At 39.4% G+C, this 17,838-nt stretch overlaps 1 protein-coding gene across 1 annotated transcript in view; it reads left to right on the top strand.

Annotated features, from left to right (window-relative positions):
• SNTB1 (syntrophin beta 1) overlaps positions 1 to 17,838 on the top strand; it is a 112,686-nt gene that overhangs the window by 86,141 nt on the left and 8,707 nt on the right. The window contains exons 4-5 of the mRNA XM_072410685.1: positions 12,466 to 12,605; positions 17,095 to 17,291. Coding sequence (XP_072266786.1) covers positions 12,466 to 12,605; positions 17,095 to 17,291 — 337 coding nt within the window. The remainder of the gene's footprint in view (positions 1 to 12,465; positions 12,606 to 17,094; positions 17,292 to 17,838) is intronic.

Genomic DNA, 17,838 nt, shown 5'->3' on the forward strand with positions numbered 1-17,838 from the left:
TTGTATGCATGTTGCTTTTTATTAATTCTTAATGTGAGAATTGCAACCACCAGCAATTTTGGGTAATCACCTGCATATAAAGAGCTTTAGGAGGCCTGTAACAGATCACAGCTATGATCCTGATATGATTAGAGATGATCCTTTCCAACAAATCTGACTGACAGCATAGTTTTAGTGCCATATTTATTGAATATTTTGCAGGCAATCTTCTCCCAGTATCTCCTGACTACCCCACAAAATACCAGATAGGCCCTCTGCCCTCTTCCTAGGCTGTACCTTGCCGTATTCCAACATTGGATCAAGTGACCCAACCTCAACTATCTATTGAGTAATCTACCGAACTGATTTAATTACAATGCCACTAGAATTGAAAATTATAAAATTAATAGCATAACCCCATTTGGAAAGTGTGACTTAGACAGTAGAGTAGCAGAAGTTTACATGTAAAGCCTTTGGTGTTATTTTTAAACAAGAGAATCAATCAGGAAACAGTTTATGGTAAATAAAAACCATAAAAGTTAGTTCCGCTTGATTTACTCCTTGTGGACAAGTACATTCACCTGGTATTTATATGTAAATATTTATAGCAAAACCAGCAATAATGAGATCATGTGGGGCTACGATTAACTTATATGACCTTGCAGATATTCATATATTCTAATAACAAACATTTAACAAAATGTCTGAGCCAGAAATTGTAGAATAAAATGTAAAACTTTATGTTGTGGTTTCTTGATTACTGGAATCTTTGAATCTTACAATCTGATTGTTCAGTCCATTTTGGTGTAGAGTATTTACACTGAACATTGGCCTTATGGTACATATGAGTCCCCCCAAAAAGTGGTTGAGCTGGTTGGAAAATTTCCAATTGTTTCTATTGTGTTTTTTTTAAATTTTTTTACAATCTGATCCTTTCACTCATCACTTTCAGTGAGATGTAAAGCCATATGAATGGTTGGTAATTTAGATCTTGTAAGTGTATTAGATAAATCCAAGATCTTTATTAAAAAATGTAATAGTTGCCTACCATAATTTTCCTTTCCTGATAGCTCCTTGGCACCATACATATGGGTTTATCCCCTTACCGATTCCCGTCCCAAATTTTTACACCCGTCCCTCATATACTCCATAAATAATTTGAAAGAATTGTTGTTTTCTATGTGAACAAAGTAATGCTCACCTAAACCAATCTGTTTTCATGACCATTATTACACTGTTGCAATGGTGCCCTGTGACCATTGGGCCCCTATGTCCCCTTCTGGCCCATGCAGAAATCAATTTCTCTGCAGGCAGCCAAGAGAAAATGTAAACTTTTTTGTTTCATTCATGTCAATGGTTAGATAAAGGAGGGATAGAGAGTGAGTGTTTGGTGTTTGAGTGTGTGTGTGTGTGTGTGGGGGGGGGGGGGGGGGGGGGGGGGGGGGGGGGGGGGGGTATTTATATGCTTGTAGATCAAAATTTAAATCTGCTTGGTGGTGTTGGTGTTGGAGGGACCCCATAATAATGGCCATAAATTTAAAACTAGTCCAACAAGCTCACATAGGTGTCATAGTTAGGTGTCCATAAACTTTTGCCCACAGAGTATCCATCACTACATACAGAATTATATTGAACCTTCATTGTAGTGTGCTGAGCTAATGCGGAAGATTTTCAGCAAGTTGCATCAGCGCTGGAAAGACCCAACAATCAGCTCAATATAAAAATCAGCTTAATGACAATATTGGTATCAGTGTATGTGGTTGTGTTTTTATAACCTTGTTTCTAAACATATTTTGCATTTATATATAGACACGGGATCAGCCATATTTGTTCCTCACATAGCTTTGGTTTCCATGCTTTGGTTTTGCCCTGATGATGCCCTTTTCTTACTGCACTGGACTGAACACAGTAATCCCATTGCAAGCTGACCTTCATTTTCTGTTCTGCAGTTAGAGCCATACTGCTGGTTATAGGTAATAGGTTTGCTCCCTTGCTCTGGTCTTTTGTTAGCAAGTTTCTAGTCAACCCTTTTGCAAGAAGCACACCTGAGTTATCCTAAAATGACTTTCCCTTGACAATTCGATTGCATTGGGGATGCTGATAATGAGCCAGCACATCTTAAATGGTTTTTTCTTTTTTTTATGAATACATACCCACAATAGTTAGTGTTAAGTTCAGGTTTAGTGGCCCCCTTTTCCATATTATTAGATTTGCATGATCTGCTGTTGCAGGATTCCGAATTGCTTAGTTGTATTTTGGGCCTTTGTCACATCCCCGCATTCCCGTAAGATAAACTGCCTGCCAGAACAAACAATCCCCTTTCTTACATAACAAAACAATCCAGCCACAGAAAATGTGGCTCGTATTTTCTCCGCATGTGGGATGTTAGAAAGTATTCCTTATTTTGGGGTATGTCTGCGGTTTGCAAAATATGTAAGAGAAAAGTTTGTGTCGTTTGCTATATTTGGATATCTCTGCTGCGCTGAAAGTTTCCTCGAAAAATTAACTCCTTCGTAACTGAGCTGTAACTGCTTTGGTGTCTTTATAATTCTGTTCAGGAATATAAGGGTACTTTTTAGAGTATTTGGTGTCTCTGCATTGCTCCCACCATAGAGAAATGACCACTAACTGGCCTAGCCAGGTTTATTGGTTTTCAAAAGCCCTGCAGCTTGCTTACTACTGCACACAATGCAGAATGTCCTCCTATACAATCATTTATGGTGCCATAATGCATTCAATGGTATTAGTTGGGCATGTGACTGGTATGGGCATAATTCCCTACTGGGAGGAATAAGGAAACCTGAAGCTTAATCAAATCTTTAAAAATCAGCCAAACACATTTCATGTGCATCAAATTTGTGCAAAGTCTTATGGCTAGCTTTCTTTCTCAAACAGCCACATGCTGGGTAGAAAAGCTGGTCCCCTGCCAGCATGCTGCAAAGAAGGACCTCCGTGGGCAAGCAGCAGTCTCATTACAGAAGTCTGACAACTGACCGAGACCTTCAGCTCTGCAGAGAGCTCTGGATCCAACTCAGCAAGGGATGCGCCTTTTCTCTGCAGGAAGACCACTGCTTCCACACAGAAAACAAGTCTCCTTCTGATATGTGCATGCAGTGATAATTTTTTTCTACACAGGCAATTTTCTAAGGGAAACAAACTACAAAACTTTTTGATAGTCCTGAAATGTATTTTGCTAAATTAAAATTAAATTTTAATTGCTTTAGATGTTTGCATTCTGAGTATTTGGGAGGGGGAGCAGTATCTACGTCTAGGCAGGCTGGATGAAGGCCACAGATAATTGTTAGGCTGTGCTTACATTAGAATAAGCAAAGTGACATCACTTCCACTTTCCCCAAAGTTCATATACAAATACTGACTTTAGAAAAGTCATTATAAGCTATACAAATCTTTGTATAAAATTAGGCACAACACCCCCCCCCCCCCCCCCCCACAGACACACAAACCCCTCCATTATAGTGCTTGAGGCTGGCCTGTCTGCCACTAAGGTTTACATTTTTAAATGGAGAAAGGACACACCAGCTCTTTATATTCTGAAAATCAGGGCACCACTGGCAGCATTGTCAGAGGACTTATTGTAGTAAGTACCAACCTGTCACTTTATGGTGCCCATTCTGCACCAGTTGTCCCAGCTTAAAACTACTCTTCCCTATTCCCTCCCGTTGGCATAAAGACTGGCAACCTGAATGCTCTTTTTGCTTACCAAAATCTTTGGTCATGCAATGTAACTTTCTCTTACTCCACCTTCTGTGATCTTCAAAATCCAGAAGAGAAACTGCAGAAATTATGCCAACATGTTGGGACTGACCAGTGTGGGCAAATCTGCAACCTGCACCTGTAAATGGCAAAGCAGGAGAACAGACATAGGTTACGACTGAGTAATTCAAAATATATTTTCCAGAAAAAAATTGGCTTTTTTTGACTTTTTGGGCTTACCATAATGGGCAGTTACATGTTTCAATAAAAGCTGAACTGCCCTCTCCTCCTATCTAAGTCAATTACTAATTAAATGCAGTGGGTGGCTCAAGTAATAAGGCAGGAAAATAGGGGCGGATGGGCCATTGAAGCAAATTGGAATTTTATATTAGATCTCTTTGTGTTTTAGAAGTCTCGGGGAAACAGGATAAAGGGTAGGAGCAAGTCAGAAACCCCGGCATGTAAACCATTTTATACCTCAGAATATTCATCATGTTCAAGTGTTTTTAGCATTTATGGTAAAAATAATAAAACAATGCCAAACTGATTGTTCCCATAGGGGCTAAAATGCCCCTGACTTATGTCTAGTTCAGTGTTCAACACAGAAATTGTTTTAAGCTGGGTGGGAAGGGGCTGTAGGTGAGTGGTGGTCCTTTTATTTTGACCCAGCCCTTCAGTAACCACCCAAAGCAGACAGGTCATTACTGAAAAGTGCTGGGTAGTGCTCCCGGTCTAATGGGCCTGGGGAGAACACTGCAGTTCCTGCCTAACCTTTGGGTATGATACAAACCTTTATTAAAACTCAGCATGCAGAGTTGTAAGCAATTAATGTATAGTTTCTGATAATGATGCAAAACTCAGTAAAAGCAGTTTGAGTTTCCTCTAATGTAGAAGATGAGTGTGGTTACAGAGGTGGTGGCTTAAGTAGGAGTCCGAGGCAGTGCCAGAACCAGTTGGGTTATCCTCTTTACTCAATTACAAACTAAAAGACCACTAATAAAATGTGAGCTTAAAACCCAATAGACAAAGCCTGGCACAGTGGATGGGAAGTAGATCCTTGATGAAGAAGAAACGCATTTAAAGTGTATTTGTCATGTGGCCACCAACTGTGATAGCCACTAATAATATTGCTGCATGGCCATTCCAGCACCCATCAGCAAAACAGCTGCCAGCCTTTAACTGCTGCTAGTGTAACCATACACTTGAATCATTCATGGGTCTGGTCAACATTAACTCCTTTGTTGCTTAATCACTTGCCACATTAGGCACTGTTCAACATATTTTCCTTTGCTTTAAAAAAAGACCCTTCATTCTAGGACGTTTCCAATATCATAACCATATTAGGGAAAGCACAAAATACTTTCCTTTGCCTTTTGAAAATACCTTCCAATTAAGGACGTTTCCAAAAGAAAATTATCTCACGCTCCACTGAGGAAGCCTAAGCAGGCGAAACGCGGGTTATGAGAATAATATTTTCTCACCATGTCCAATAATATTATCAATCCTATATGACAAATTGAATTAGAAGGGTTTTTGTTTAGTTCTCAACCTCACTTATTTCTTTGAAATTATAATCACCTTCATTGTTTCATGGTGATTAATTATTGAATAATTTGTATTTAAACATATGCTAGGCTACTGTTAATGCCAGCCAGGCACAATGTAGATTACAGTGCCCTCAGAATGAAGCTATGTATTCAATTGACCTTGGGGACTATTTTTCTCTTTTATCGTTTTAGTTTATTTTAAGCAATGATTATTTATTACCAGAATAAAGGAAATTGTCAAGACATTATTGATATTTGAAAATAAGTTTTAAAAAAAGTTTTTACTTTAAAAAATGTGTTTTTTTTTTAGGATACAAGTGTTACTTTTAGTTACCGACCTTACTTAAGCTGCGTACACACGTCAAATTTTTCTCGCTCGATAATCGGCATCGGCCAGATATCGGGCGAGAATCTGGCGTGTGTACAGCCCAGGTCGTTCATCGTCCGTGGATCCGTCCTGGCGGATAAACGGACGATGAACGATGAGCGATCCTAATGCAAGGGAAGAAGAAGAGCGCGCAGCAGGGTTCCGCTCCGTCACTCTCCCCCTCCCCAATCCGTAGAGCAGAACGGTGCTGTATGTACAGCATCGTTCATGCATCTTGCGGTTCTTATCGTTGGAAAGGATCGTGAAAGATCCTTTCCAACGACAAGAATTGCACGTGTGTATGTGGCTTTAGTGTCTCTGAGATTGCTGCAGCAAAATGTGATCAGCAGAATTTCCAGGTTGGCCCATCTATTGCAGGCAGGTCTGGTTTTCCATAAAAGTAGTGGCCTGAAGATGTTGATCCAGGAAACTCAAGCAGGCATAATTTATCCCAAAAAAAAATCAGGGATTGTTCAGTTTACCATTAAACATGGAGAGAGACATCTGGGTTCTTTTTCCATAGATATCAGCTTGTAGTGGGAGAATATACATCAGTGACTAAACAGTGTACTGCAGTCCCCGTATTGAAAATGCAATCTGAAATTCATGCCTGAAACACATTATCGATGGTCCGTTTTTCGATTGTCAACTGTAGTATCATTCATCCCGGAAAAAAAAAAAAAAATGCTGAAAACTAATCTCGGGATTTTTTGCAAAACAGTGCAAATAACAGAAGACATTGTTTATATTTAAAGTGTCCCCAAAATGTCACAATTTTAAAGAAACAACAATTCATTGCTAAGAGACCAGAATCATACAAAAATAATCTAGGTTTGGCATCCTTTAGATCCCTATAAATTATAATCCTTTCTTGAGCCACTAGGTGGTGCTGTGCACAATTATAGGATCTACAGCACCAATAGGCAAACAGTACACAATAGACAAATTGGGCTTGTCAAGACTCCCTTTCTTACATTTACCAAAAGAAAAGCCATGACTCAAATGCCGACAAAGAGTTCCTTGGTCGTTGTAGTTTTTTAGGGAGTATTAACATATCAAGAATTTAGGCAGATCTCATTAGGTATGAACCTTTTAACTTTAGCATATTCACATATATTTATTACAGGGTCATATTTGTTAAAGTTTTGGCTGAATTTAGGTGACTGTCACTGATTGCTTAGCATCCCATTGGCCCACGTCTTAAAAACCCTGCAGATCTCTGGCCAAATCAAGGTATGCTAAATATCTGCACCCCTGCTGTGTGCCATGGTTTCTCCCATCATCTTATAGGTCATCACAGGATATACAGGTCAGCAGGTGAAACCACAGCACGTTACAGGAGGGGCCAGGCACACCCAGCTATGTCTGATTTTGGCAGATTTTTAAGACACAGATTATCTTTTTTTAGCCCCCCATGGTGTCAGCGTCACTCTATACAGGGAAATATAAAAAGGATTTTTCCGGAATGTCTGTATGCCGGATTTCTACGTCAGCAGGAAACACCTGCCACTCTTCCGTACAATATAAACAGAGCTGGAAGAACATTTTACATCCTAAAAAATAACGATCTTATGTAAAGTTACTGCGGTTCTGAATAAGTGAGTGTATAAGCTGCAGTGTGTTCCCCTGATCTATGACAGGCCTCATATTTCATGGTGCAGAGTTGCTAGGGGACATCAAATATTTAGAGAAGTTGGGCCACAGCCAGAAGATTTTTTTTTAAAATCCAAACTGAAAAATAATAGATGATGTGCCGTACTTGTAAAAATAGTTGTTTATGTCTAACCGACAATTCAATGCACCAAAACAAATACAGCGTCTTCATTACTAAGCATTACATTCCATATAAGTATTATTTCAGATTTGTGCAACCTAAAATGATGTTTTCTTAACATATCAGTTAAAGCGATGGAAAGCTTAACTAGATGACCTTTCATTTACTAACAGCAATTATCATTCTCGTTTCCTTTATTTTATATAAACTGGTAATAGATTATACTTTTTTTTCATCTTTTGTTGCATCTCAAGCTGCTGATTTTATGTAACCTCTTTATAGCCTCAAACCAAAAATCCAGGTAGTCCCCGAGTTAAGGACATCCGACATACAGACGACTCCTAGATACGAACGGAGCTTTCCTGCTCGCTTGTGTGCTGGACGAAGGCTTGATGAAGGGGAGGGGGCGGATCACATGACTTGCAGAACAAATCTTTTGCTGTTCTTAACCTCTTGTAACTCTTTAATTAACAAGGCAAACTCTGAAGTTGTTTCTGTTTGCATATCAAAGCACAGCTTGCTCCAGAAGTTAATGAATGTCTAGGCTTCACATAGTTTTTTTTTTGCTTTGTTTGTGATTAACTCACAGGGAGGATTTTATACAATAACTGACACCACACTGCCTAATAATATGTTGAGACAAACATCTTTCCTAATTGCATTTAATAAAATAATGTACCTGTTCCGACCTACATACAAATTCAACAAGAACAAACCTACAGTCCCTATCTCGTATGTAACCCGGGGACTAGCTGTATATTGGTTAGCTGTATTTAAATTGTATTTATTTTACTTTTTATTTTGGGTTGGAGGGTGGGAGAATCTTTTACATATTTTGTTACTGGTAAATATGATGGGTGCCTATACTCATTTTCTTTGTACAAATGTTATTTGGCTGTCAGTCTTTGCTGTTGGTACTTAAAAAAACATAAACTCGTAACTCTTTAATTCATTATTGCATGTTGACCCACAGAAGTCATTGGATCAATATGTCAGCCGAAAATATAATATGTTTAGAATTCGGCAATGGTACCCCTCTGTTACTTGACCTCATAGTACCTCCACCCCATATCTAAGACCCCTATTAATATCAGTGTTATGATCATTCCCTCCTGCTAACCCCAGCGATTACCAGACATAAAAGTACTGCCTACCGATTTCAGAATTTTGCTGCTTATTTTCATCACCATTTTTTCCAAGACGACCAATTCAGCCCAAGCCCAGCGACTGCTAAATAATATACAATCACAGCTCAAATTATAATCAGAGAGTGATTTGTAAAATGACAACCTCCTCTAAAAAAGGGGAACTTAGCCCGGCGTGTGAATACCTGCAAATACTTTCCTCCATTGTACGGATTCTATATAGCCATAATACGCATGATTTGTCTCTTTTCTGCCCAAAGCTTGCAATTACTCTCACTTACATGTGTAATAAAACAAATATAATTAGTACCTGCCTGAAGATTATAGCTGTGGAACTGCTGCACTGTTACAAGACTGAAGTCAGAGGAAAACACAGCCCTGGGAACTCCCTTTATGTAGTAGATAGGGGGGAAGGTGTAAACCATGAACCTTCCATTTTACCAGCCCTATTAGAAAAGACAAGATTCCATATCAGGTCATTGATATAAGAAGAAGGGGATGTTATAGGTAAAGTGATCCGGCTATATAGACATAATAAGGTTGATTTACTAATGGAGTATAGGCTGCTACAAACCAATCTGTAGAAGAAAGGGGACATTCGTTGTTAGGATTTACAGCTCATCTGGAGGCCTTTACATGGAGAATAAGTGTTTTGCTCAGACAGGATAAAGCAATATAATGCAAATGGCAACCAATTTATACATAGCACAACAAAATTCTCCCCGGAATTTTTTCAAGTTGGGTGGAAAGAAGCTGTAGGTGGGTGGCACCCCCTGTAATGTGACCCAACTTTTTGGTGATGACCCAAAAACAACCGGGTGGTTTTTGAAGTGCCGGATGGTGCGCCCGGCTTAAAGGGGCTGGGGAGAACACCGACACGAGTGAAATACCAAACATGGCGGAGCCCACTGACCAGCAAAAAAAAAAAAACATTAACTTTTTTACTCACACCTTCCAGCAGCAAATATTCACTTTGTTCCCTTTTCTCTGGGTTCATCTATTAGGAGCAAGAGAAGTCTTTCTGTGATGGCTACTGGTCACTCAAGTCATAGCTTCCATGTGGACGAGTCTATGGAGTTTTTGTTTCTATCAGCATTAGTGAATCCTACAATTAGTTTTGTGTAGAATCGTTTAGAGCAGAGACTTGATTATTGTGACTTATTTCTTTTACACTGCATGGTAGAACACAGAGCAGCTACAAATCTTCTCCATTGCAATTTGTTCTTTGTGCATTCACTTCTTTCCAGGCCATTGCTTGCTTTCATTCCTTTCTCAATGGTTTCTCATCAGGCTCTGCTGGTCTTCCTCTCTGCCCTTTTTTCTCGGGCTTTCAAATCAAGTGCTTGAAAAGTGGGGTCAAAATGATTCTTCAAGAAAATATAACTTTACCAAGCCAATATTTTTTTTGTTTTTTTTGTTTGCACTGTTAGCAGGTTAAGTAATGACCTTACTTTACAAATGGAAGCTAAAACTGACTGTCAGATGCAAACAATAGACAAAAGACAGGTCTGCAATATGATGATCATTTTTACCATTATGCCCAATACTTGCACCCATTGGCCTTTATTTAAAAATGCTCTCCAAGACTGGAGCAGATATACTATCATGGAAAAACCTGGGTCTAGCATACCTGGAAAGGATTTCTTAAAAATCATGATTTGGCAAACGCTTTAAATCCTGGACCAAATCCATTCTAGGTTTGCTGGATTACCCTGGTTCACCCATGATAGTCTATCTTCTTCAGTCTTGGAGAGCTTTGATAAATCAGGCCCAATGAGTAAATGGATTGGACTTACTTACTTTTAAAGATTCTGCACTTTGTCTGTTGAGATGGCATGATCTCTCCAGTGTTCTAGATGGGCAATGCATTTCTGGCCCACTCAGTTTCTATGGATATCTTCATCAGTGCCACCATCTTGAGCAGCCTAAAAAGCTGCTTACTGATTGATCCTCCCTTTAGCACCGATCATGTGATCAAGCACCTAGATTTTGGGGAAAATGACCAGTATTAGGGTGAGCATATGGCAGCATGTCAACTTTTCTATTACTATTTATGGATCCATCCATAGTTGTCTGGTCATATTTAGGTATAGGTCCACCTTAAGACTGTTCTTTTTACTCCAAGTACTGGTAAATATAGCTAAACTTCTTATTTCAGTACAAAGAGTTGAATTGACGTGGACCTGAAAATATAGAAAAAGCCCAATCTATTTTAGGCTAATGCTTTCACATAAACTCTGGTCCATTTATTTCAGGCCTGTGGGTTAAATACTATGCAGCTTGTGGTTTGGAAAGGTTATATAGTAGAACCTCTGTGTATGATTCAGCATGGGGAGGCTGCAGTGGACTGTGCGCTGGTTGCATGATGTTCTTCTTGTTGTGTGGGATAATTTGGCAGGTTCTCTGGGTGGTTAATCAGAGTAGTGTGTACCCGCACTGCAATTTATCATCAAACCCAGAGGGCCAATGCCTTTTCTACATTACACTGAGCATTCAGTTCATGCATGTTCTCATTCAAACCCTTAATGCAGTGATGAGTATATGTTTGTGTGTGTTTTTTTCATCAAAACTTAAAGTGAACTTGTAGTTTTCTTAAACACTTTTGCTTCTTTTTGCTTCTGCAGCAGCTTTTTTTCAACTTTTTATTGTTTACAAGCCAATGATGGTTGCATGACATTTTTCAGAATGAGTTTGTTTCAGCACAATAATATGTAGTCTCCATTAGGAGCATGCTTAGTAGGGTAACAAGAAAGGTGCATAAGTTGTTACTTGAAAACAGAATTACCTTCAGGTCAAGATCACCAAGTGTTAAGCTGGGCACACACGTGCGATAATTGTGGTTGGAAAGGATCCTTCAACGTTTCCTTTCCAACGACAAAAGACTGCACAATGCATGAAGGTGCGCAGTACATGCCGTTTTTCTCTATTATTATTATTATACAGTATTTATATAGCGCCATCATATTAGGCAGCGCTGTACAAAGTCCATAGTCGTGTCACTAACTGTCCCTCAAAGGAGCTCACAACCTAATGTCCCTACTATAGTCATATGTCATTATTGTAGTCTAAGGTCAATTTAGGGGGAAGCCAATTAACCTAACTGCATGTTTTCGGATGTGGGAGGAAACCCACGCAGACACAGGGAGAACCTGCATGCAGATAGTGTCCTGGCTGGAATTCGAGGCTAGGACCTAGCGCTGCAAAGGCCAGAGTGCTAACCCCTGAGCCACTGTGCTGCCTATGGAGAGGGGAGGGGAAGAACGATGAAGCAGCACCTCGCTGTGCTCTCTACCATACACTTTCATTACAATCGTTCGTCGTCTGTGGACCCGCCAGGACGATCATCGGAACGACGGACGACGTGTGCTGTACACACTCCAGATTCTCGTCCAATAGTAGCCCAGGGGCAAATATCGGAAGAGAATCATCTGATGTGTGTACTTAGCCCTACTTTATTCTCTTCCCAACCAACATGTAAATCCCTGTTCATTATGAGGCCAGTTTTTCATATTTTTGAGCTATGACTGTTTAACTTTTTAACATATCTATTGCATAGATAAAATGTTTTCAACATATTTTTTCAACTCATTGAATTGTGTAAACTTTAGCTTGACAACCCAATTGGGGTTGCCAGTTGTACAATAAATTGTGTTTGTGGCTTCTTATTTAATATTCCTAAACCATTGTAAATCTGGATCATGGGATCACAAAGCTATAACAAGCCACCACAGGGTTCTGTATTCCAACTATACTCCCAGGAACACCCTCTAATGTCTACAAAACTGTCTATAAAACATTATCACAACATACATAATGCATACTTAGAAGCATAATAATCATAATTTTTGATAGATGTGTTTCTTTACAAAAAAAAAAAGGAAAATATAATATGTCTTTTAAGTCATTTCTTACATTAAAGTTCTGCTCTTTGACTTTCAGGTCCCAGGAGAAAATGAGAAGCAGTGGAAGCGAGTATTGCTGGTTGTCACAGAAAAGGACCTATTGATGTATGAGAGTATGCCTCGTATGAAGGAGGCCTGGTACAGTCCTGTACACACCTACCCCCTCATAGCCACCAGGTAAGTCCCAATTGGTGCTTTCCCAGCCTAAATATTTCAATGTGAATTTGTTTATTGGTAAAGCTTTTCAATAATCCAGGTCATTGAATAGCTGGTGGGCGTAGGACCTCCATTCAAGTGGACTGGTTCTGTATTTTCACCAGTTTACTCAGTATGGTTCTGTAGGATACAAACACTCCATTATAAAACAATTTTTTTTTTACTTGAAAATGCCATTAGAAAAATATTCTTGGTTTATACTTGGGTCACAGCAGTAGATGGCACTGTGTCATCATTTAAAATGTGTAACAAACCAGCTATTCTGAGGCATTCAAAGTTTACATGAGGTCACAGTGCCATCTGCTGGTGGCTAACAATAATCCACAAATGATTATTGAAGAGCAAGTGACCGATAATGATTAACTCAGAAGAAAAAAAAAATGTACCTGTAAAAAAGGGGACAACATATAAACAGAATGAGCCCGTGAGTGACTTAATTTGTTTCCCATTTAAACAAATGTTTAAAAAATTACACACCATGGATAAATGTATTCACTATATTTAACAGCACTTTTATTGATTTAGGTTTTGATTCTTATCAGTGACAGCCACATTTGTGCCCTAGGTTTTGACTCGAGTCAATGTAGTTGTCCCGTTTTCTCAATAAAAGTAGGTACCTTGGGTTACATTCAGATTGGTTTATATTCGGGTATATGTAGTAATATCATGATAACATTAACAGCGCAAATTCCATCTCAATGAAGATTTTAGAAATCTTTGGTTATGATAATATAAGTGTTGAAAACCCCGAAAAAGTTAGAAGCAATAAATGAAAAAAGTAGGGCTTACTGCTAAGAAAGTGAAGCCAGAATGGGGAGAATGGATTAATTTGCACATGAGATATTGCTTAATGCCACTCTTTTGTAATATCCCAAACCTCCATATTTTAGCAAAGCAAAACAAAAAGCAATGAACGTTTTCTATAGCCGTCTCCACTAAAGCATGTTATTTTCCTCAAGGCTTCAAATGTAGGCAGAAAGGCTACTCTATAATGAGCAATATTTTCTTGGTGGTAGAACAAAGACATGTCAGGAGGATCATCACTGAGAACATCTCTTATTACAAGCAAAAAAGTATAATTGCAGGTTGAAGATGCACAGGGTGTATTTAATGTCACACTGAAGCATTTATAATGTACTGTGCCAACATTTCTGAAGTAACGGAGCCCCTCCCTGACATAACCAGTTACATTTTACATTTAATGTAGGGGTATAGTTCAGATTTGTAACTGTACCGAGAATCTGAAGGATTCCTTGTACTTGTATATAACAGTGACATATTACTAAACTGATGGGGTGGAATGGTGATTTTTCTCAATGTATTGTTTGCAAAATTGGTGGAGGGGAGTAAGTCGGGGGATGTGTAGGAAAAAAAAAGTTTTGTAAAAGCAGATTATTTTTCTGTAAAAATTAAGAACCAGATTTTGAAGCTGCTAGGGTTTTTTTTGCATTAGAATTAAGCTGCGACCGGGCAGGTAATTATGTTTTATTGCAGAAGGGGCATCACCTGGCCCTGTTCTGCAATAAAGTCATACCTGGTCAAATCTTTTTTAAAGTGCTACTTTAGATTTATTCTATTTATAGGTGGTTTTCCATAGTCAATAGGCAACATCCCCTTATGCTTCTATTAAAGTGGATCTAAACGTTTTTTACGCTTATCTGTCCCTGTTCTGTAGTGAGCACTGCCATCATCTTTTCGTTCTTCTCTTCCTTGTTTCGATTGTTGGCCATTTTGTTTGGCCGGGTTGGGGATGATGTAACTCCTGGACAGGCTGGAGTTCATTCAGTTCCAGCAGCCACAGGGTAAGCCATGATGTGTGGGGTATCCTAGCTTCCTACCAATCAATTTTGAAAGATGAAGGCAGGTAAGTATGTTTTATTGCAAAGGGGACATCACCGGACCCTTTTTCAATAAAACCTTGCCTGGTCAATTGAAGTGGAATTTTAGATGTATTTAAATTACAGGTGTTTGTCCATAGTCAATTGGCAACATCCCTTTAAATTCTGTTGACCCATCTTTTTACAAATGGGGCTAAATCTGGTGCACATCCTCCTTCTCTTGCCACCTGCTACTCTATACTGCAGCAGGGGAAGTGTGAAAGGTTCTCTGAAGATTTCGCAGAAGATTTGGGGACCAGACTAGGAGAGTTGCAACCTAGCTGAAAATTACCAGACCAAATTTTGGAGGGATTACAAGGCCTTTGTTTTCAACAGTGGCGGGACCCATAATTAGAGGAAAAGCTTCATCCCCACAACCTTTCTCCCAAATGTTTGTGGAAGCCAGCAGGAGGAGGCTTATTCTGAATCGGGAAGCCCCTTTTAATAAGAGATATCTACCCCCTACAATGTACAGGGGCACATAGTACCATTTATCCATTCCCAAAAAGAGTTAAACCAATACCTAAAAAAATGGTTTGTTTACATCTGTCAATGACTTATTCACTGAATGGATGAATCATTGTCCGTGACTCATCCATTCGCTGTGTAAGTCATTGATCGATGTAAACAAGCCAGCCAGTACTGTATTTACAAAGCACCAGCGGGAATGTGTCAGTGGAGTGGCAATGCTAAGCAAGTTTTGTTCGAGAACGCTGTTTATCGTGAATGACTATACCATGTTTTGTAATAAATAAATCAAATTTGTGAGTGAATTAAAGTGTCTTGTTTTATGGAATGCAGTTGACTGACTTGGGATAAAAAAAACTATTGTTATTGGAAGTATTGTTATGTAAATGAGCAGGTTATTGATAATACTATGGTCAGGGGCTTTGCAATTAATTCAAAAAGTCAGCAGGTGACTTTGAAAATCATTTTCCTGACTCTACTTAAGCTTTGATTTACAGAAAAAATGACATTTATATATATGTGTTCTCACAGGCTGCCTGACAGCTATTTTGGTGACCATATTGTGTTCAAGGGCTCGTAATTACTTTGAAAAGTCAGCTTGCCTATACTATGAATTTTCACAAAAGTTTTTCATTTATGCTCAGAATGAGTGCATTAATAAGATTATCACTCTGCATGGTTTTGCTAAATCTAAAGGAGGTTGCAGTGTGTAGGGATAACTTTAAAGAGTACCTGTCACATTTAGATTTCTCTAGAGGAGCTAGCACTCTAAAGAGCACACAGGCTACCTCATATCAGTGAAATGAAAAAAATCTATTGTCTTGCAGTGTAACATTTATCTAAAACTCACAGGTAGGCTGCATACAAATGTAATTTTTGTTGCTGGAAACAATATTTTGTGATCATTTCCAGCGACAACAGAGTGACAGATGAACGAGCGCTGTACACACAGTACCCATTCTATTCTATGGAGAGTGGAGGGGGGCGAATGAGTGAGCAGCACCCTGCTGTGCTCTTCTCTGTTGACTTGTACAGGGGTTGTTCAAGGATCCATCGGGAAGGATTCCTAAACAATGTCGAGGGAAAGCTGTATACATTTCAGATTCTCACCCGAACAAGCACGACAGTTCTTATCGGGCGAGAATCATCTCATATGTACACAACTCTATGGTTGGGATTTAGGTGAGGTGTAAAAATTGGGTGCAGCTGTATAGCATCTGTCTAGCACCTTCCTTTCTGTCTTGCACAGTTGCAGGCTACTCTTCTGTGCCGAAATGGCTCAGTGCACAATGGAAGCTGCCCACCTTATTTCCTGGATGGCCAGCCTCGTCAAGCCCCTTTCTTCCCCAACCTGACTCTCCTTGGTCCACCATTTCTAATTATTGGGTTTAGCTCTAATCACAGATTGAATTACAACTACCCTAGGCTGACATCCACTCATTAAGGCATATTGATATTTGAATAACTTCTTTCAAGAGCCAGCCCAATGCTTGCACCAGGGTTGATGGCTGTGCCGGGGGGGATTAAAGCCGGGTACTGTGATGTTTTTGGAGGCTATGTAGAGCACCCAGCTGGTTCTTCCCACTTTCTATGATCAGCCCGCATAGCTTAGAGAAGCACAGAGATCCATTGATGATATAAATTGGTTTTTACTGTAAATTTGGTATGTGATGAAAAAGGTTTTATGATTAAATTTAAAAAAAAGAAATAAACAGCTGGTGGTTTTTTTGGCAAACGTGTGTGTTGTATTCAGTGATGAACTCTCATAGAGTGCATTAGCATAGTCATACAGAATAGCATGTGCAAAACAACGAATAACTTGTATGGCAGGAAAGTAGCCCACTGCCATTTAGTTGTAAATTACATGTTAATTAAGGAAAGGTAGAATCAAGGAGGTCAAATTAGGGAAGGGGCAATAGACCATAAGCTCCCTATGGAAAGGGGACTGATATAAATTCTGTATTGCGCTCAATGGGTAGCATTGATGTTAAAAAATTATTCAATTTCAGCATATTATAAAAAGTAAACACAAAATAACTGAATTGTATGCTTTGGTATCACCTTGTTTCTAGCTGATGCTTCACAATTCTTTTTTTCTCTTGCAGGCTGGTCCACTCCGGACCAGGGAAAGGAAATTGTCTGTTTGGTACGGAGTTCTCATTTGCAACACGTACCGGCTCCAGGCAAGGAATTGAGACTCACCTGTTCAGAGTGGAGACCAACAGGGACCTCTCACTATGGACCAGGCAGATTGTGCAGGGCTGCCATAACTCTGCTGAGCGCATTAAAGAGATCACCACTCGTAAGTACCGGGCAAGCTGTGGGGATAAGAAATGGAAGTCATTTTATGCCATAGATAGAGTTCATATATGCAATGCATGCCATTTCCTCATGGGTTACCCCTCAACATTCTCTGCAAGTACAGAAAGAATTACCTTCCACAAATCCAGGGTGCTCCTAACCTGTTTGGGCTGACGACACTGCCCTTAGTGATGAACTACACTATTCCACCCATCTTCTCCTTGTGCATCCAAAGTTCTATCCTAGCAAAGCAATGCTGCTACCTTCACTCCCAAGGACCTGCCCCTGCAGAGAAAGGGCTCTCGAGCAATGTAGTTCTGAGGGTATGCTTGGGTCAATATTAATGTGCAGAATATATCAAGCCTGGTGCTCTAGAGGTAGATTTGAAATAAATTTGGGTAATACCGGGACATAAAGTTAAAATGAACTCAATAAAGTTTAAACTTAGCAAATAATGTACAAATGTAACAATAGGGGTTTCCTACAGTTAAATCAGCCTAAATCAATATTAAATTACAGGTATACCCAGCTGGATTTATTTGTGCTGG

This window comes from Pyxicephalus adspersus, chromosome 5, assembly GCF_032062135.1.
Source record: "Pyxicephalus adspersus chromosome 5, UCB_Pads_2.0, whole genome shotgun sequence".
NCBI lineage: Eukaryota > Metazoa > Chordata > Amphibia > Anura > Pyxicephalidae > Pyxicephalus > Pyxicephalus adspersus.